The sequence below is a fragment of the Musca autumnalis genome, unplaced genomic scaffold (genome assembly GCF_047663935.1).
Source record: "Musca autumnalis isolate F117 unplaced genomic scaffold, ASM4766393v1 scaffold_1, whole genome shotgun sequence".
NCBI lineage: Eukaryota > Metazoa > Arthropoda > Insecta > Diptera > Muscidae > Musca > Musca autumnalis.
The window spans coordinates 329,914,543-329,931,098 of record NW_027411644.1 but is presented as its reverse complement, the minus strand read 5'-3'; the positions used below and the strand labels follow the sequence as shown (position 1 = coordinate 329,931,098).

The window sequence follows — 16,556 nt, the reverse complement described above, 5'->3', positions numbered from 1 at the left end:
ATACCCTCCATATGCTGGAGCGTATAAAAAACGAAGTGACCCAAAGAAACCAAAGGTATTTTCGTCTTTCGTGGACTCCCACAAAACGGAATTTATGTATCAGAACCCCTGCAAAATTTTTCGTGTAGCACACTGTTATTATGAGTTTTCTACTTAGGAGTATGAACATTTTTGTTAATATGTAATTGGCATTGGAGGCTTTAGTATTAAAAATGAATTGAATGAATAAATAAATAAATAAAAATCGACAGTTAAATCTGATAATGTGTATACCGCTTAAGAAATGAAAGCAATTGAAGATCCAATTTTTGTTCCGTTCCACACTAGAATAATTTCGTGAAAGAAATACCATGACATTATGCGTTCTCAGATCGAGTGTACTTTTATGAAATTACTATAGTGGGGAACTCGATCTAAAAACACACAATTGGATATTTACATATATGTATTTCATTTACTTGTGTTTGTTGTTTCGTATTATAGAACAAATGTGTTATAATTTTCATATATTATCTTTTAAGTATGATATTCATCACATTATTTGCAAAACAAAAATATTTTCTTTTTTTCTGTTTTGAAAATTCGAATATATGTACATTAATATGTATGTGAATACATATATGTACTATTATATATGACTGTTTATTTGTTTATACCTACAAACATCCGAAAGAACACCAATTTTGTGGATAGACTTGTTGTTTGAGATTCTTTATGGAAATGAATGATATCAACGACAAACGTATGGATATAGCTGCTAACTGTATGTCATCGTTGAATGAATGCCTTCGTGCATAATCAGACATCGTATAACTAAAAACCCTACAATGCTTCACACATCATATTATATCTATATACGTATGTATGTCAAAGTGTTAGCTGCGTATATATGTGTGAGCTGTTTTTTTTTTTAATTGCGACACCGTGTCGACAACAAATGTTGGCTACGCGATGATGATGTCACTTGTTAGAGTTAGTAGTCCAAAAAAAATATAGCTGAGGAGGAGGAGAAGAACAAGAATAGTAGAAATAAAAACAAAACACGAAAGAATAGAATATTAAATAATAAAAAAATACTTTAACTCTCACAATTTTTATTTTTATACTCTTAACTGCTCAGACAATCGTTTAATCTCCTTATTTGCCTCTCTGCAAAAAAACAAGGAGTGTTTGGTGAATTTAACTGTTTTTTTCTCAACACGTCTAGAAAGCTTTTTTGAAGACAAGTTAAGTAAATAATTAGAATGGAAAAGAAAAAGGGGAAAAAAAACGAGCAGCTCAACAACAAACAATTATCTAACCCCTCCTCCACTGGAGTACAAATTCCAATGGGGAATGTGTTTTACGACCAATGTGTCAGCAAAAGCCATCAACAAATAAAGGTCAACGATGTATGAGGTCAGTTTGTTGTTTGTTATTGCTGTTGTCATGACAATAACTATGTCAGTTTTTGGTTTCCTCGAGGAAGGATTTTGAATTTATAATTAGTTTTTTTATTTTTCCTTAAATGTGAGAAAAGTAGGAAAGTTGGTTTTGTTTTATATTAATTAATATTTACTGGCTTTAATTTAAATTGATATGGATATAGGTACACAATGTATTTGTGTCTTTATAATAAACAAATACATAATCAGATTTTTGAGAAAATTGTTCAGGTTTGATATATAGGCGTATACTTAATATTGCGTCTATAGTAAGCATACGCCTTGACTTCCGAATCGCCAGTTACTTTGTATTCGTGCATGAAACTAGGGGTTATTAGATCGAGTTCCCCGCTACTGCAATTTCATAAAATTACTCTTACGATTTTAACGAAAAAATTACAGTTTTTTGTCCAAAAATTGGGAAAAAATTTAAAAAAAAATCTGTCTCGCTTAAAGACAAGCTTTTTATGTATTTAATAAGCTCACAAAACATATGAAGATAGGTCAATTCGTTTTCGGCACCGACTTCAAAAATGCCATTTCGAGAAACACGCGCTTAAAGTTTCCCAGCTACATACCAATCACAATAAATTGTCCCCCCCCGCAAAGCTCATATCTCAGACAATTTTGCTCCGATCGACTTGAATTTTTGCGGCATACTCTATACTACCTGTGCTTCAGTACAAGGTTGTCATTATACCCTCAGCCTTTAGGCTAAAGAGGGTATTTACACTTTGATACGACCAAAAATGTGCCTCATCGAAATAATGGTTTTAGACCCCAAGTATGTTTGTACGAAATGTGTTTCAGACAATTTGGAGTAGATCTAGCAATGTCCGTCCGTCTGTCTGTCTGGCTGGTGCGCACGATAACTCTCGAACGGATCAATCGATTCCGTTCATATTTTGGGTATCAAAATATTTTTTCCAGATTTGATTTAAGTTCGAAGATGGGCCATATAGGTCCACTCCTTCCGGTACCTCCCCCACAAAAGTTCGAAAATGTTCGGAAAATTTCTGCGCACGATAACTCTTGAAGGGAGTAACCGATTTGGTCCATACTTTGCCAATCGTGAAATGTGTACCAGACTTAAGACCTGCTATTGAATCACTTTGATTTTTGTTGAAGCAACTTACATTCGCTGCCTCAAATACGATGGTAAAAGTTGTTTCAGGGGCAAGTCTATACTTCTTGAAAAAACAGCCCGAAGGGTGTAAAATCCCCCTATGACACCCCCATGGTCTATGTCGGCCCATTCCTTTAAGTACCTTTTCCCCAAAAGTTTTGAACTTTAATCCTAATCAACATTTTTGTCGGTTCATACGACCAAAATTTTGAAACCCCCTTAATACAGAAGTTTTTTGTGAAAAAAAGTGTTTCAATGTGCACAGGCTGAGGGTATATCTCTGTCGGCAAAGCCGACTGATACTTTTTTACTTGTTTTCTTTTTATTTTTTGAAAAACACAAACTTAAGGAATACTGAATTTAATAAAAAAGTTTAAATTCAAAAACATTTCAAGACGCAAATATATGTAAGTGGACAAAATTAATTTAAGGAACAAAAAAAAACTAGTGAAATCAATATTTCTTTGCGTTTTTGGTTTTTTTTTTTAAATAAAAATATATAAAAAAAAAGAAAAACACAAAAAAAAAATAACAACATTGTATTCTTAAAAAAATTACCATTTTGAAAAAATTTACTGAGGGAGACATTTTGCGTATTTGAAGTGGTACATCCACATATTCAACGAAAATAGTCTAACTTGGATTTAAAGTTTTCCATGGATGCAATAAAGAATTAAAATGATATAATAAACTGTATACATATTATGAATCTGATATCCGATGTATCTGCGGAACCTTCATTACTAAAGGCGAAACATGTCATGTCACATAGTGGTGGGTGTGTGGGTTCGAGTCGTCGGCTTTCCTTTTTCAGATGCATTATTGATTATAAAGCTCGATTTCCTACGAGAAATTAATTCAGAGCCAAACTCATAACATTCAAAGACTACGCTAAGAAGCGTTTGTCATGAAAGCCATTCAATTACTGAACGAAACATTCAGAATTGTAAAAAAAAATAAAAAAAAAAAACAAATTGCATTTCAAGAGTAAAAGTTAGATGATAGCGAAGCCGTCCCACATCCGATATATCTGAGGAGCCTTCATTACCAAAGGCGAAACATGTCATGTCACATAGTGGTGGGTGGCTCGATTTCCTACGAGAAATTAATTAAAAATTAATGCTAAAAATTATCTTCGCCTAATATGGCAAAAATTTCAAGTATATATTTTTTCTTTATAAATTTGTCAGAAATTTCAAAAATAATAGATTCTTGCAGATTCTGGATCAAATATTTGTAATTGTGAAAACCTGAACTACTAACAAAAATAAGAGAAAACTGAAAAACTGGCTGAAAAAAGTATTATTTTGAGGAATTCTGAGCAAATAACGATGGGTCTGCAACGAATATTACTCAAGTGTTAGATTTTTCATTATATGGACTGAATTTTCTGCAAGTTGGGCCAAGTATATTTCCCTATTTTGGAGGTTAAAATAGACTAAAGCCATCGGTCAACTATAAACCCATAACCAAACTCAAGTCTTCTTTCAAAACTGAGTTGTTATTGTCAAACATTTCCAATTCCAATATATTTCCCGTAAGTTAATAATATCGGCAATACAATGTGCAAGTACATCTGCCAGTGCATAAACTGTGCCTTTTCTATTGAAGATCAAAATTTGCATTATAGAAAAAATCATTCTGTCCAATGAACCAAATTTTTAGATTTTGCGAATAAAACAAAAAATTATGATTTCGAGCCGTCTCCTAGTTCATTGGGGATTGGTAAATGGCTTATCTTCATCATTACTTTCTATTACAGAGAGTCTTGTTTTTCAAAACGAACTGACAGTGTTGCAAAATTGTACTGATCGCTACTAATACCAAGATTTCATCCCGGCGATGGAAATTTTATGGAATTTATAAACGTTTTGAATTGTATAGCAATTCAGACAGTACAGCGTTTAACTTTATTCCTTAGTTTCAAAAACATATAAAAACTTAAAAGCCATATAGAAAATTTCTCAATTTTGAAAGGCTTTGCAACACCTTTCCAGCTATTTCACTTCCATTGTGTGTTGTCATTTTAAAATGTCCTCATATGAATATGTCACAGCTGTGAGATCGTTCTCTCCCTCCCCCAATCATCATTTCAGCACAAAATGTGTCAAACCATTCAAAACACATTATAACAATAAATTATTGTATTTTAAGATGTTCCATTTCTTTTTCAACATTAACATTGTTGTAATTTTCTGTTTATTTTTGTGCAGTGGTAGGCCTACCATTTGTATCCCATCACTTCTTAATGAGCCCTTGAAGTGTATTTTTATAAAATGCTCATAAAATTCGGGAAATGAGTCAATTTTTCAAGATCATAATCAAGTAAATGGATGCTTGGAATTTCATAATCGTCAGCATCGCATCGACATCTGAAGGCCGCATATGCCCTCAAGATTTGTGTGTGAACACAAAATACCAAACACTTGTTAAAAATAGACTTGTTTATTGTTTTGGGAGGACTTTGGCTCCCCTCACTCCAGTAAAGTACCAACGACCTGTAATTAAATAATGGCAGAGAAGAAAAAAATAAACTGGAGCTTACTCTGTATTTTGTTAACAACATCATGAATACATATGTAGATCCATTGAAAATGTAATGAGAAAAACAACAACAATTGCACCCATAAACAACCGAACCACACTCCGCACAAACGTCGTCTATATACATTTTAAGGTGTGAATAGGTAAAATCCATCCATTTCAAAGAGAAATAGATGAGTGCATGGTACAATAATTACACACATTATTATACCATGGATGAGCGTAAGATGTCATTTCTGGTTCAAAGTTTCATTATTTGTTGCAGCTGATCGACAGCTTAGGAGACAAAGAGTAACTCTTGAAAAAATGCGAGTTTCAATTTATGTAATAATATACATGGCAGCAAATTCAAAAAAGTCGCTTGTTTTGCAGTAATTCTCAAAAAAAGACAGACAGACATACACATACACTGCCAACAAAGCAAAACGTTAAATAATTAGTTGAACTTTCCTAATTGAATAAGCAACAATTGAACAACAAACAACAATATAAGTGTATGTACAAACATGGTCAAATGCCGGCTGTGCCAGACAAGTTGACAGACGGACAATAGAGTATTTCTACGAGGCAAGGGTAATAAGAGACGGGAATATAAACAAATTTCATTAATTGAAGAATGGAGATTCGCTAACAGAGTAACATTCTTTTGAACAATTAACTAATTTGTTTTTAATAATCATTTCCTTCGAGACTTTAAAAAATCGAACTTTCCTATCTCTATAACAAATAATTTGGCAAAATATGTGTTTTTACAGTGGTTTTTTTTAACTTGCTTTGGTGTCTGTTTAGTTCAAATCTAGTAACTCAAATGCACAGTTGCAGTTGTCCAATCGAACTAAAACTTAGCACACTAATCAGATTTGGATGACAATACATGAATATGAAACCAAAATCAATATGGGTTTATTTTTTCCTATAGCCCCCATATAGCGGTACCACCCGATTTCAGGAATTTTGAGGATTTTATCGTCATGTTTAGCCAGAATTGGCTGTAACTTGGCATTTGGAGTTTCCAATGGTACAGAAAATTATCCACCAAAATTTATGGACATAGGTCAAGGTTTTAGTATAGCTCCCGTATAGAGGTACCACCCGATTACAAGTGTTTTAAGGATTTTATCTTCATTTTTGGGCCGAATTGGCTGTAACTTGGCATTTGGAGTTCCCAATGGTACAGAAACTTCCCCACCAAAAATTGTGGACATTGGTCCAGGTTTTGGTATAGCCCCTATAAACGGTACCACCCGATTTCAGGCATTTTAAAGTTTGTATCTATATTTTTGGCCTAAATTTGCTGTAGTTTTGTTATGGGGTTCTCAGTGGTCAAAAAATTGTATTTACTAAAAAGTTAGAAATTAAAAATAATTAAACAAAATTAAGTTACAGTGGTTTATTTATAAATGCACTGAAAACTAGAAAATAATTTTTCGCTTAGCTTCAATGTGTATATTCTTCTTCATGATGGAATCTCTCAAATATAATGGTTGCCATTTTATTTTGTCACAATTTTTAATTTAAATGCAAGCGTTTTGTTTGAGAGTTTCCATCATGAAGAAGAATATACACATTGAAGCTAAGCGATAAATGTATCTTTTCTAATTAATTTTCTCGTTTAGAGTTAAGCTTGATGATCGAAAATTGTTTGCAAATGAAAAAGGAAAGCCAAGGACTCGAACCCACACAGTCACTAAATTACGTGACCTGGTTTCACTGTTAGTTGAGCAGCTCTTCAGACGTATCGACTGTGTGATGGGTTCTCTGTCCTAGAACTTTTGGTTTTTCAAATGCAAATGTGTTTTTATACAACCACGGATATTTGGCCGTTGAATTGTATTTCTTCATAAAAAACGCTTTTTTCGCTGCCTTTGAAGTTATGAGTTTGGCTTTGAATGCTAACACGCTGTGACAACATATTTTTTCATATGTTTTCTAGGACGCGGGTTCAAATCCCAGCCGGGCTTAGCCTGTTTTTTACTTTTTGAAATATTGCCTGTTAGGGCGAAGATCATTTCTTTTCATTATCTTTTCTAGTTTTCAGTGCATTTATAAATAAAACACTGTAACTTATTTTTTTTAATTATTTTTTATTACGAAGTTAATAACATTATCGACAGGTTTTTTGAAGGGTATTTAAATGTTTGGAATCATGTTATTTTCCTTAAGAAATACCTGTCAATGTAGTAGCTTATATATTCCTGAGTCTTTGAGTGCAATGCATATTCCTATTTTCCAAAATATATCATACCACTCACTATATGTGACATATTTGTCGAACAAGTTACGATGACTTCAACAATTTTTATTTGTTTGTGTGTGTTTTATTTAATTTTTGCATGCCAGCGATGAGCTAATCATTAGCTCACTGTTCATAATCTACTCCAAATCATCCTACTACTCCTCCTCCTATTAGTGTATGCTAATTGCCTTTTCCTCATCAAACAAAAATATTTTCTTTTTATCATTGCAGGCAAACAAAAAATTTATTGCGCCAAATGCGATAAAAAATGTTCGGGTGAGGTGTTACGTGTTGCCGATAAGCATTTTCACAAGGCTTGCTTCCAATGCTGTCAGTGTAAGAAGTCACTAGCCTCCGGTGGTTTCTTCACCAAAGATGGTGCTTACTATTGTATTCCAGACTATCAGCGTCTGTATGGTACAAAGTGTGCTGCATGCTCGCAATATGTCGAGGGTGAGGTGGTCTCAACGATGGGTAAAACCTATCACCAAAAGTGTTTCACATGTTCCAAATGTAAACAGCCATTCAAATCGGGTAGTAAGGTAAGAAATATTTACATGTTGCTTTTAATTTTGGCATTGATTATTTTGCACAGATCATTACATATGTATCATTTACTCCACACATTACCAATATTGGGTGTTTGCCAAGGACCATACCGACTTCATTGTTTTGTTTAATGTACAATAGCTTCCAAGAGAAGTTGTGCATTCTCGAAACAATGTTAGGTAATTGCACCTCACACTTTTCCCAATCGAAGATAATGCTTGTTTATCTGCATTGTCAATAGCAGCACATTAATTGACGTCACAACTTACTCATTTTTATAGTTGTCAGTACTCCAACATTATCGTCCACCACAAAAAAAGACTCTGTTTTAAACATTTAAAAATATCTTGTTATCAGTTGTGCAAAATAATACAAAATATTTATGTTGCTTTTGAACTATCCTTCGTTTGATCGATAGTTTGCAATCTTTAAAGTTGTCTTGAAGAAAAAAAAAAACGTTGATAACATTGTTTGTTTGCATTACAGGTAACTAATACAGGAAAAGAGGTGCTTTGTGAATCATGTGTCTCTGGAGGAACTGGTGCAGCCACATCATCACCTACACGACAAGTTGGCGGCAAAGATGGCACAACCTCTCCAACACCAGCTATTGAGTCTCCGACAAGAGCAACAGCCCATCAGCAAATGACAAGTGGAGTGCTATCAGATAAAGCGCATTTAAAGGAGGACTACGATCCAAATGATTGTGCCGGCTGTGGTGAAATGCTTAAGGAGGGACAGGCTTTGGTAGCTTTAGATCGTCAGTGGCATGTCTGGTGCTTCCGTTGCAAATCATGCAATGCAGTTCTGAACGGTGAATATATGGGCAAAGATGGTGTACCGTATTGTGAAAAATGCTATCAAAAGTCATTTGGCGTTAAGTGTGCCTACTGCAATCGTTTCATTAGTGGAAAAGTACTGCAAGCCGGTGAAAATCATCATTTCCATCCGACATGTGCCCGTTGCACCAAATGCGGTGATCCATTTGGCGATGGTGAAGAAATGTACTTGCAAGGAAGTGCCATTTGGCATCCACGTTGCGGTCCTGGACCAAATGAATCGGGTTTGATATTGAATGGCTGTGGTGGCGGAGTATCAAATGGCAACTTTACTGATACAGAATGTGATCGTATGAGTTCGAGTGCTTTAAGCGATATGGTAAGATGATCCAACCACAGAACAATGAAAGAAATTTACTAGCACAAGAACTTGAAGGAATAATCTAATACATACACCGATGAACGTCATTTGTGTGAAAACGTAGAGTATCAATTTAACTTTTTGATCGTGTTATGTTTGAAATAGACATCGATTTCTATATGAGGAAATTAAATTTTTAAGCGGATTTATCTAAAACTTAAATATTTTAAAGTTAAATGAAACTCGCGAGCCCAAGTTACTGCTGTCCGTTTGGTTGATACGACAACAAAATTCATATTCATACAAATAGAGTATTCTAAAATGTAAATAGAAGAATCTCAAACAGTTTTCACGCAAATGGTGGTCAAGTGATTCACATAGGAACACCAAGAAAAAAATAGTGTTTTAATCTTTTTTTGTGCATCCAAAAGTAACAAAACAAATCACCTCCACAGCTGGCTGTACAATGAAAATACACCTTTGATACTAATGTTATTTTTTTTTTACCCCTCATCATCATGCTATGGGAAAATCAACGAGATCATTCATTTTTACATTATAACCAGGGCATGGTGCTGCCCCTCAAACTTACCAATCACTCAACACATCAACCCTTTATTTGAATTTACAAGAAACAAAAAACTAGCAGCATTTATTAACATCCATCACAAATCACTGATTGTTCTTCTTTTTCATCTTTTGGAACTTTTTTTTTTGAAACAAAAATGTGCATTCTTTCGAAAATAATTACATATTTTATTTTTTATTTGTTTCACACCATTCTCTGAGCTTGCAAGATTTTCTTTTTTGTTTTTTGTTTTGTTTACAGTACATAAGATCCCGAACGCCGAGTTTTAATGGTTCCGTATATTCCTCTAGCCGCAAGGTTTGTTTTTTGATTTATCATTTTGAAACTGACTTTTTATTTTATTGGATTTTTTTTATTTCTTGAACTACTTCTTGAGTTCCTTTTGCTTTTGTATGCCTTGACTATCACTCTCACTTACTAACGAGTTCGTTCAATTCAAATATAATGAAATTCACAGAAAAGTAGAGAGTATATATTTTATTAGAACAACAACAACAAAGTCTTATATATCAATACGTCCTGTGTTGGAACATATCTAATATCTTAAAATTTGTTCATAATTGCAGCACTACCGTACTGTTAGTCCAGGTTTAATTTTACGCGAATACGGTCGCCATGGTGGCGAGGATATTTCACGCATCTACACATACAGCTATTTGACAGATGCTCCCAATTATCTACGCAAACCAATTGACCCTTATGATAAGACACCATTGTCGCCACACTTCCATAGACCATCGTCATATGCTACCAGCACTGCCGGATCTGTGGCGGGTAGTAGGCCACCATCACGGCCTGGCTCTCGTACCCGTAGTGCAATGAAGGTATTGGTTGATGCCATACGTTCGGAAACACCACGGCCAAAGAGTCCTGCCATGAACAATGAAGAGCCAATCGAATTGTCACATTACCCAGCTGCAAAGAAACCACCACCAGGCGAAAAACCCAAAATCGAACGTGATGATTTCCCTGCACCCCCATATCCCTATACAGATCCTGAACGTAGGCGTCGCTATAGCGATTCCTATAAAGGTGTACCCGTATCTGATGACGAAGATGATACCGAGAACAAAAATGGAGAACAAGAACAAGAGTATGTTGGCAAGCTGCAATAGATATTGTTTGAAACACACTTAGGTGAATTTCCCACTTTACCATTTCAGTCGCTTACAACGAGAAGCCAAGGAATTGGAAAAACTAAATTCTGGTATTGGTTCAGCTATTGCTAAAGATTTGAAGGAGACAGCCAAATATCGTAAATGGAAACAACAGAATTTAGACCCAAGAAATGCATCACGAACAGCATCGGCAAATAAGGAACCATTGAATAAGTTGAGGTAAGAATAATAGAATTTTTAGCATCTTCCTCACTTGACAATGACAACGAAACCTATTATATTTTAGATACGAGTCACCAATAGGTGCATCACCATCACGTAATCTGGATCATCAAAAACCCTTCTACGATGAGGAAATGTTCGATCGTTCAACGAGTTACCGAGGATCACTGGGTAAATCATTGGGCAATGCACCCAGTTATAACGGTAAGTTGAATACGTTAATATCCAAAGACTAGACATAACTCTGTGGTCAACTTTACTGTGTACTTCTATTGCTAAAAAAAACAAATACAACAAAAAAATATTCAAATATCTTGTCTGTACAGAGAACAAATTGTCACAAGCCAAAACATCTTCCATAGATTCTGACTTTTAAAACTACTGCGATGCAATACCCTATTTATATCTGTCGTGTAGGCTTTAACACAGCTTTGGGTTTATTGTTTTCTTTTCATATTGTTTGTTGTTTATTATATTTTATTTATAATTTATATTCTTGATTTTCTTTTCGATTTTATTTTGGTTAAAAAATGGAAACAATTTTCTCTTATGATTTTCTGGGGTATTTGTTTTCGAAATTCGTTCAAAATTTGCAAATACAAAACTGAAAACCACCAAACAACACAGCTATACATTCCTACCGATCACCACCAAAACCTGGATATGGATTTAAAACTTCAACCTTGCCGCCGTATATTCGTAATGGCTATTCTTCAGTAAGTGTGAATAAATCTCTTAATTTCCCAAATTGACAAAAACAAAAATCAAGCAATACCCAATAAGAAAAAGCACACACATCTTCACTAGCTATTTACCTACTTATGGTCTCAATACTACCAAGCTCTGCTTCCAACGTACCTGTAAATGCTGTGTTACTACTTTGAATCTAACCCTAATTTAAGCATACATGCGATTGTCTACTGTCGGTTGTTGGTATTGTGTTTTGGCTGTCATTCACTCACAAATTCTTCTACTAGCATACTACACCTTGGGTCTGGGCATATATATATCTTAATAAAGTCTTTTTTTATTACATCATCACTATTATTATCATCATCTCATTACCTACATACATATACTATGTCAAATTAAAGCTCATTCAACACAATGCATGGACGAAGTCATAAAAAACAGCAAGAAAACAAGTGATGTAATATTCCAAATTATTTTTGAGAATATCTGTAAATTACGAATGTCCTTTAAGATAAGAATTAATAAGGATATCTCTATACAGGACTTGATATCACTTGCACCAGTAGTTTAAAAATAAATTTTTTTAACAAAGTTTGTGAAAATATCATGGCTAATCAAATAATTAAAAAATGCATTCTTATATTAATCAGTTATAAGATCGTTTATGTACTTATTACCGGGTCAATCCTGATGCAGTTTCTTATACCTTGTACACCTATGTGGGTGTTGTTGGTGAAATCTATGGCTCGTCGTATTGTTGTTTGGCTAAAATTTTGAGGCATACGTCATCTATGTAATACTTGTATAAGGGGTTTTGTAGGAAGCTCCACACTTCTTTCCGACTCGGCGACGAGGATTGTAGAATTGGAGCTTATAGTTATAATTTCAAGATATTCCTGAGTAATATTCTTTATGCAACGTTTCCAATACAACTGTAAACGATGTTACTTGCGGAAAATTTTATACAAAAGTAATAATTTGAGAAATATTATTAAAATTTTATTAAAAATGATTGCGAGTCCCTAACTAACACTGTGCAACATTTTGGAGCCAATCGTGTGCAAACAACTTCTGTCCAGAATTTTATTAAAGTAGAGGACCAATAGGCAAAAACCATATTTGGGTTTTGTTTTCTTAGATCGGGTTCGGTTTTTATGGCCTCATCTAAACATAGTTAAAGATCGAATTTTTAAAACAAGTCCGGGCTGTATCTCTGAAACCAATACGAATCATGTTTTGACATCTGCAGCAAACTTGTAGATAAGAGCAAGAAGAAAATATTTGGAGGACTATTGAATTCGAAAAACTGCATTTATTGCCTCAAATTTTATAATATATCTAATTTTTGTGTATTTCGCAGCGTATCTCCCAAAATGTTAAATTCTTCTTAATGTTACCTTTTGGGAAAATATTCTCTGGAATGTAATACACAACTCTTCAGAACATTATGTTTTTGTAAAATGCCTCTATCGCCTTGTTTATAGCAAATTTTTCAATAATTCATTGAAATCCCCAACATGAGAATAAACAGCCTGTGTGAACATTGTTTGAAATAAGTTTTGTAAAAGGTGTGCTATGAAATACCCCTTAAACAACGTGAAATAACCATTTTAGAGTTTCAGAATGTTCTGAAGAATTGATGGTCACATTATTTGGAAAATTTTTAGAATGGTTACTTGTTTCTACTCCCAACAGTTTAGTTGTTACTGACCAGAATTTCAGAAATTATGTAAACTTTTCTATATTTTAACGAGTTTGACGCGCTAGATGCAGCTTTTCCTAGTTCATCTGTTTGACACATAATTTTACTACTTTAGGGCTACAATATTCCTGAAGACTGCAAAATTCCTATTAGTTTCGGAGTCCGATCACTGGAAAAAAGGCTCATTTTAGGTCGGTTCAAATGAGGCCATAAAATCTAAACCCGATCTAAGAACACAAAACCCAATTAAGGTTTTTGTAGTCTCAATATGTACTTTCAGAAAATGCCCATTAGAAGTCGGTTTGCATTTCCAGTGTTGCACAGTGTAATTAAACAATATATTTTTATAAATAATATATTATATATAATAAAGCTGGAAAGCGACATTTCGAAATTGTGGAATACGGGCAGCGCTTAACGCAAATAGTGCGAACATTTCTTTCGGGAAAACTTATTTTTTTTTGTAAAAATTACCTTTGAAAGACCGTTAAACCATATTTTTTCTAAAATGTGTAGTGTGTCCTTTTAAAAGGACAATGTCAAAATCCACTACCATAACTTTCAATGGAAAATCTTAATTTTATTTTCAATTATGGCATGAAATTGAAAGACATATATTGGATATATGGCATCCTTTCTTGTATGCGGTTAATGATGAAGTTCACCCCACTATTTGCCACTTTATTTTTGCATTTCAACCATTTAAAGTTTTAGTAGTAATATAGCACTCTGGTTACATTTAATGCAACCCCAGTTTCTCATCGTAAACAATTTGAAAAAATCATAATTTAAACGGTGCTAAAGTCGTAGTTTTAATACGTGGAGTTTTTTTCTCTTAAATCAGAAGTGGTTTAAATCCTTCAGCGAAAGCGGATTTACATCGAGCTATTATCTATTTTCATTATTACTGAAAATTCATTCAGATACTTGCAACAACTTAAGATATTTTCATATTACTCTCTGTATAAAATGAGAGGCCAATAATCGAACTAACAGCTTTGCAATTTTGTTTGTTGTTATTATTTATCCTGACAAAAGTGTCGAAAGTATCACTAAAAAAAGCTTGAGAATACTAGATAATTTGGGGAGGTTTGAGGGTTTTCACCGAAACGGTTTTAGTAAAAGTGACCACCCGTAAGATATCGCGATTATGGATATGACTTACTGAAGTACAGGATTTGGCGAACTAATGTACATATCATATTTTAATTGAAATGTCATTTCTCTCATTCTCATAACCATATACAAACATATTGACATACATAAATTGCGTAATTTATTCTCATAACCTACATACTCATGTACATATATTTATGTAATTTGATCTTTTTATTTCATCAAACATATCTTCTTCCATTTATTTCTAATGCCGCCTAATAATACTGAAACAAATAAAACATTAACAACTAATAACTTCTGGAAATTCGTCGAACAACAACTCCACTGCTTTTTTGGTGGTAATCTCTAAAATGCATATTGTTGCAAATATAAATGGGACACTCTCGGCTTCAACCTTAATATGTAAACATCATGTAATGTGTATTTTGGAACTACTAAAATTGTTTTGTTTAACAACTCTACTAAAAAATGCGGTGATTTTGGTGAATACAAACAACAAATTATAACAATTTTCTGTAACGAATGTGCACAAATATGAAAAAAACTAATATTTTTGTTATTACCTTTTTCCCCCGAAATAAAAACCAAACTATCATTTAATTGTAAAATTGTAAATACATTCATCCAACGTCATAAACTACACTCTCATGACTTCATTGAAAACATACACACACGTATAAATCTACTGCCATAAACGACAACAATTGCAACATTAATGTCAAATATAAACAACACACAAACAAAAATGAAATGTTTTTTTGTCAACGACAACATCACAACGATCATCACCATCAACATTATTATTATCACCATAATCGTCATCATGGCCACTACAAACGAAACACAATAACAACAAAAACACACTTTGGAACATCATCAACATTGTCCCGCCCACTCACTCATCTAATCATTTCCACATCGCTACCGGAACAATTTAAACATGCATGTCCGTTGTTTTTCTTATTATCGCTGTTGTTGTGCTCTTGTGTAATGCCTTTAATATTATGTGTGTTCGCCTCTCTACACTGTCCGACTTTCCACTGTTCAGTGGTAAGCTCTCTTCGTCATGTCCCCAAACCTGGATACGGCTTAGCTCCACGTTCCCACACTTTCAGTTCAACCACATCGGCCGGCGCCATGATGCACGGCGTCACCGTAAGCGCTTTATATTCATTAAGTATTTGTAGACTATATATATAAATACATACATACAAATATTATTCTACAAATATACAATGCATATTCTGTAGTTTGTTTGTATATTAATTTTGCGGCTTTTGATTAAATATTATTACACCAAACAAACCACATTCGCACTTAATTTTTAATTTGCCTTATTTGTTTTTGTCATTAGCATTTTTTTTTAATTTGTTATTAACAAAACTTGGGTTGTAAAAATGCAACTAAGTTTCAAATCTATCGGCTATATCTATTACATATTTTTTGTTATTATTTTGTAGATATAAATCAATCAATTTCAGTTGTATCAGTAGTGTTTTCTATTCCAAGATGAAATTGAAAGAATAGATATATCGGCATAGTCCTTTTTTTAATATACATTGTTTCTATAGTCAGTTATACAGCTTATCAACTATATTGTATATATTTAACCTAAATACTGGGTCAAAATAAGCTATTAACTCAAAAAACTTTGTGACTTAAAAACCTTTTTAATAAGTTTGAAGACCAAGACTTACCACAAAATCCTCTCAAGATTATCTATACCATTCTAAATGCTTTACGGATTTCGACATATTATCTCTATAGGTACATATATAATTTCCCCAGAAAACAAAAACGTTTCAAAACAATAGGAGAACAGACCCTGAACTATCCTTTAACGAAAACATCGATAGTACATCTTCAAACTTGATGTGACTTGTGAGGTAATATTAAGATTTGCAATATTAGAATCAATCCTAAGCACCAGTCATTCAGACGGACAGCATGACTTAACTGAATCTAAATTGTCTTGTCTGTAATGATTTTGGATGGGGTCTAAAACAATGTTTTGTATAAGAATTAAGCTTTTCCCATACAAAACAGTAGCAATCATTGGATTGAAGGTATAAAAACAGTAATCTGTGCTTGCTA

General features: G+C 33.6%; 1 protein-coding gene across 9 annotated transcripts in view; it reads left to right on the top strand.

Moving 5' to 3' along the window:
* The window catches only part of Unc-115a (actin binding LIM protein Uncoordinated 115a), a 41,613-nt gene that overhangs the window by 21,435 nt on the left and 3,622 nt on the right, over positions 1 to 16,556 (top strand). For 2 of the 9 annotated variants that reach the window (XM_073963383.1, XM_073963379.1), the window contains exons 2-8: positions 7,562 to 7,872; positions 8,366 to 9,037; positions 9,849 to 9,905; positions 10,175 to 10,701; positions 10,772 to 10,945; positions 11,013 to 11,152; positions 11,576 to 11,664. In XM_073963383.1, coding sequence (XP_073819484.1) covers positions 7,562 to 7,872; positions 8,366 to 9,037; positions 9,849 to 9,905; positions 10,175 to 10,701; positions 10,772 to 10,945; positions 11,013 to 11,152; positions 11,576 to 11,664 — 1,970 coding nt within the window. Of the gene's footprint in view, positions 1 to 7,561; positions 7,873 to 8,365; positions 9,038 to 9,848; positions 9,906 to 10,174; positions 10,702 to 10,771; positions 10,946 to 11,012; positions 11,153 to 11,274; positions 11,665 to 15,510; positions 15,618 to 16,556 lie in introns of all 9 variants that reach the window. The other 7 variants (XM_073963380.1, XM_073963378.1, XM_073963385.1 and 4 more) reach the window with 4 other exon arrangements.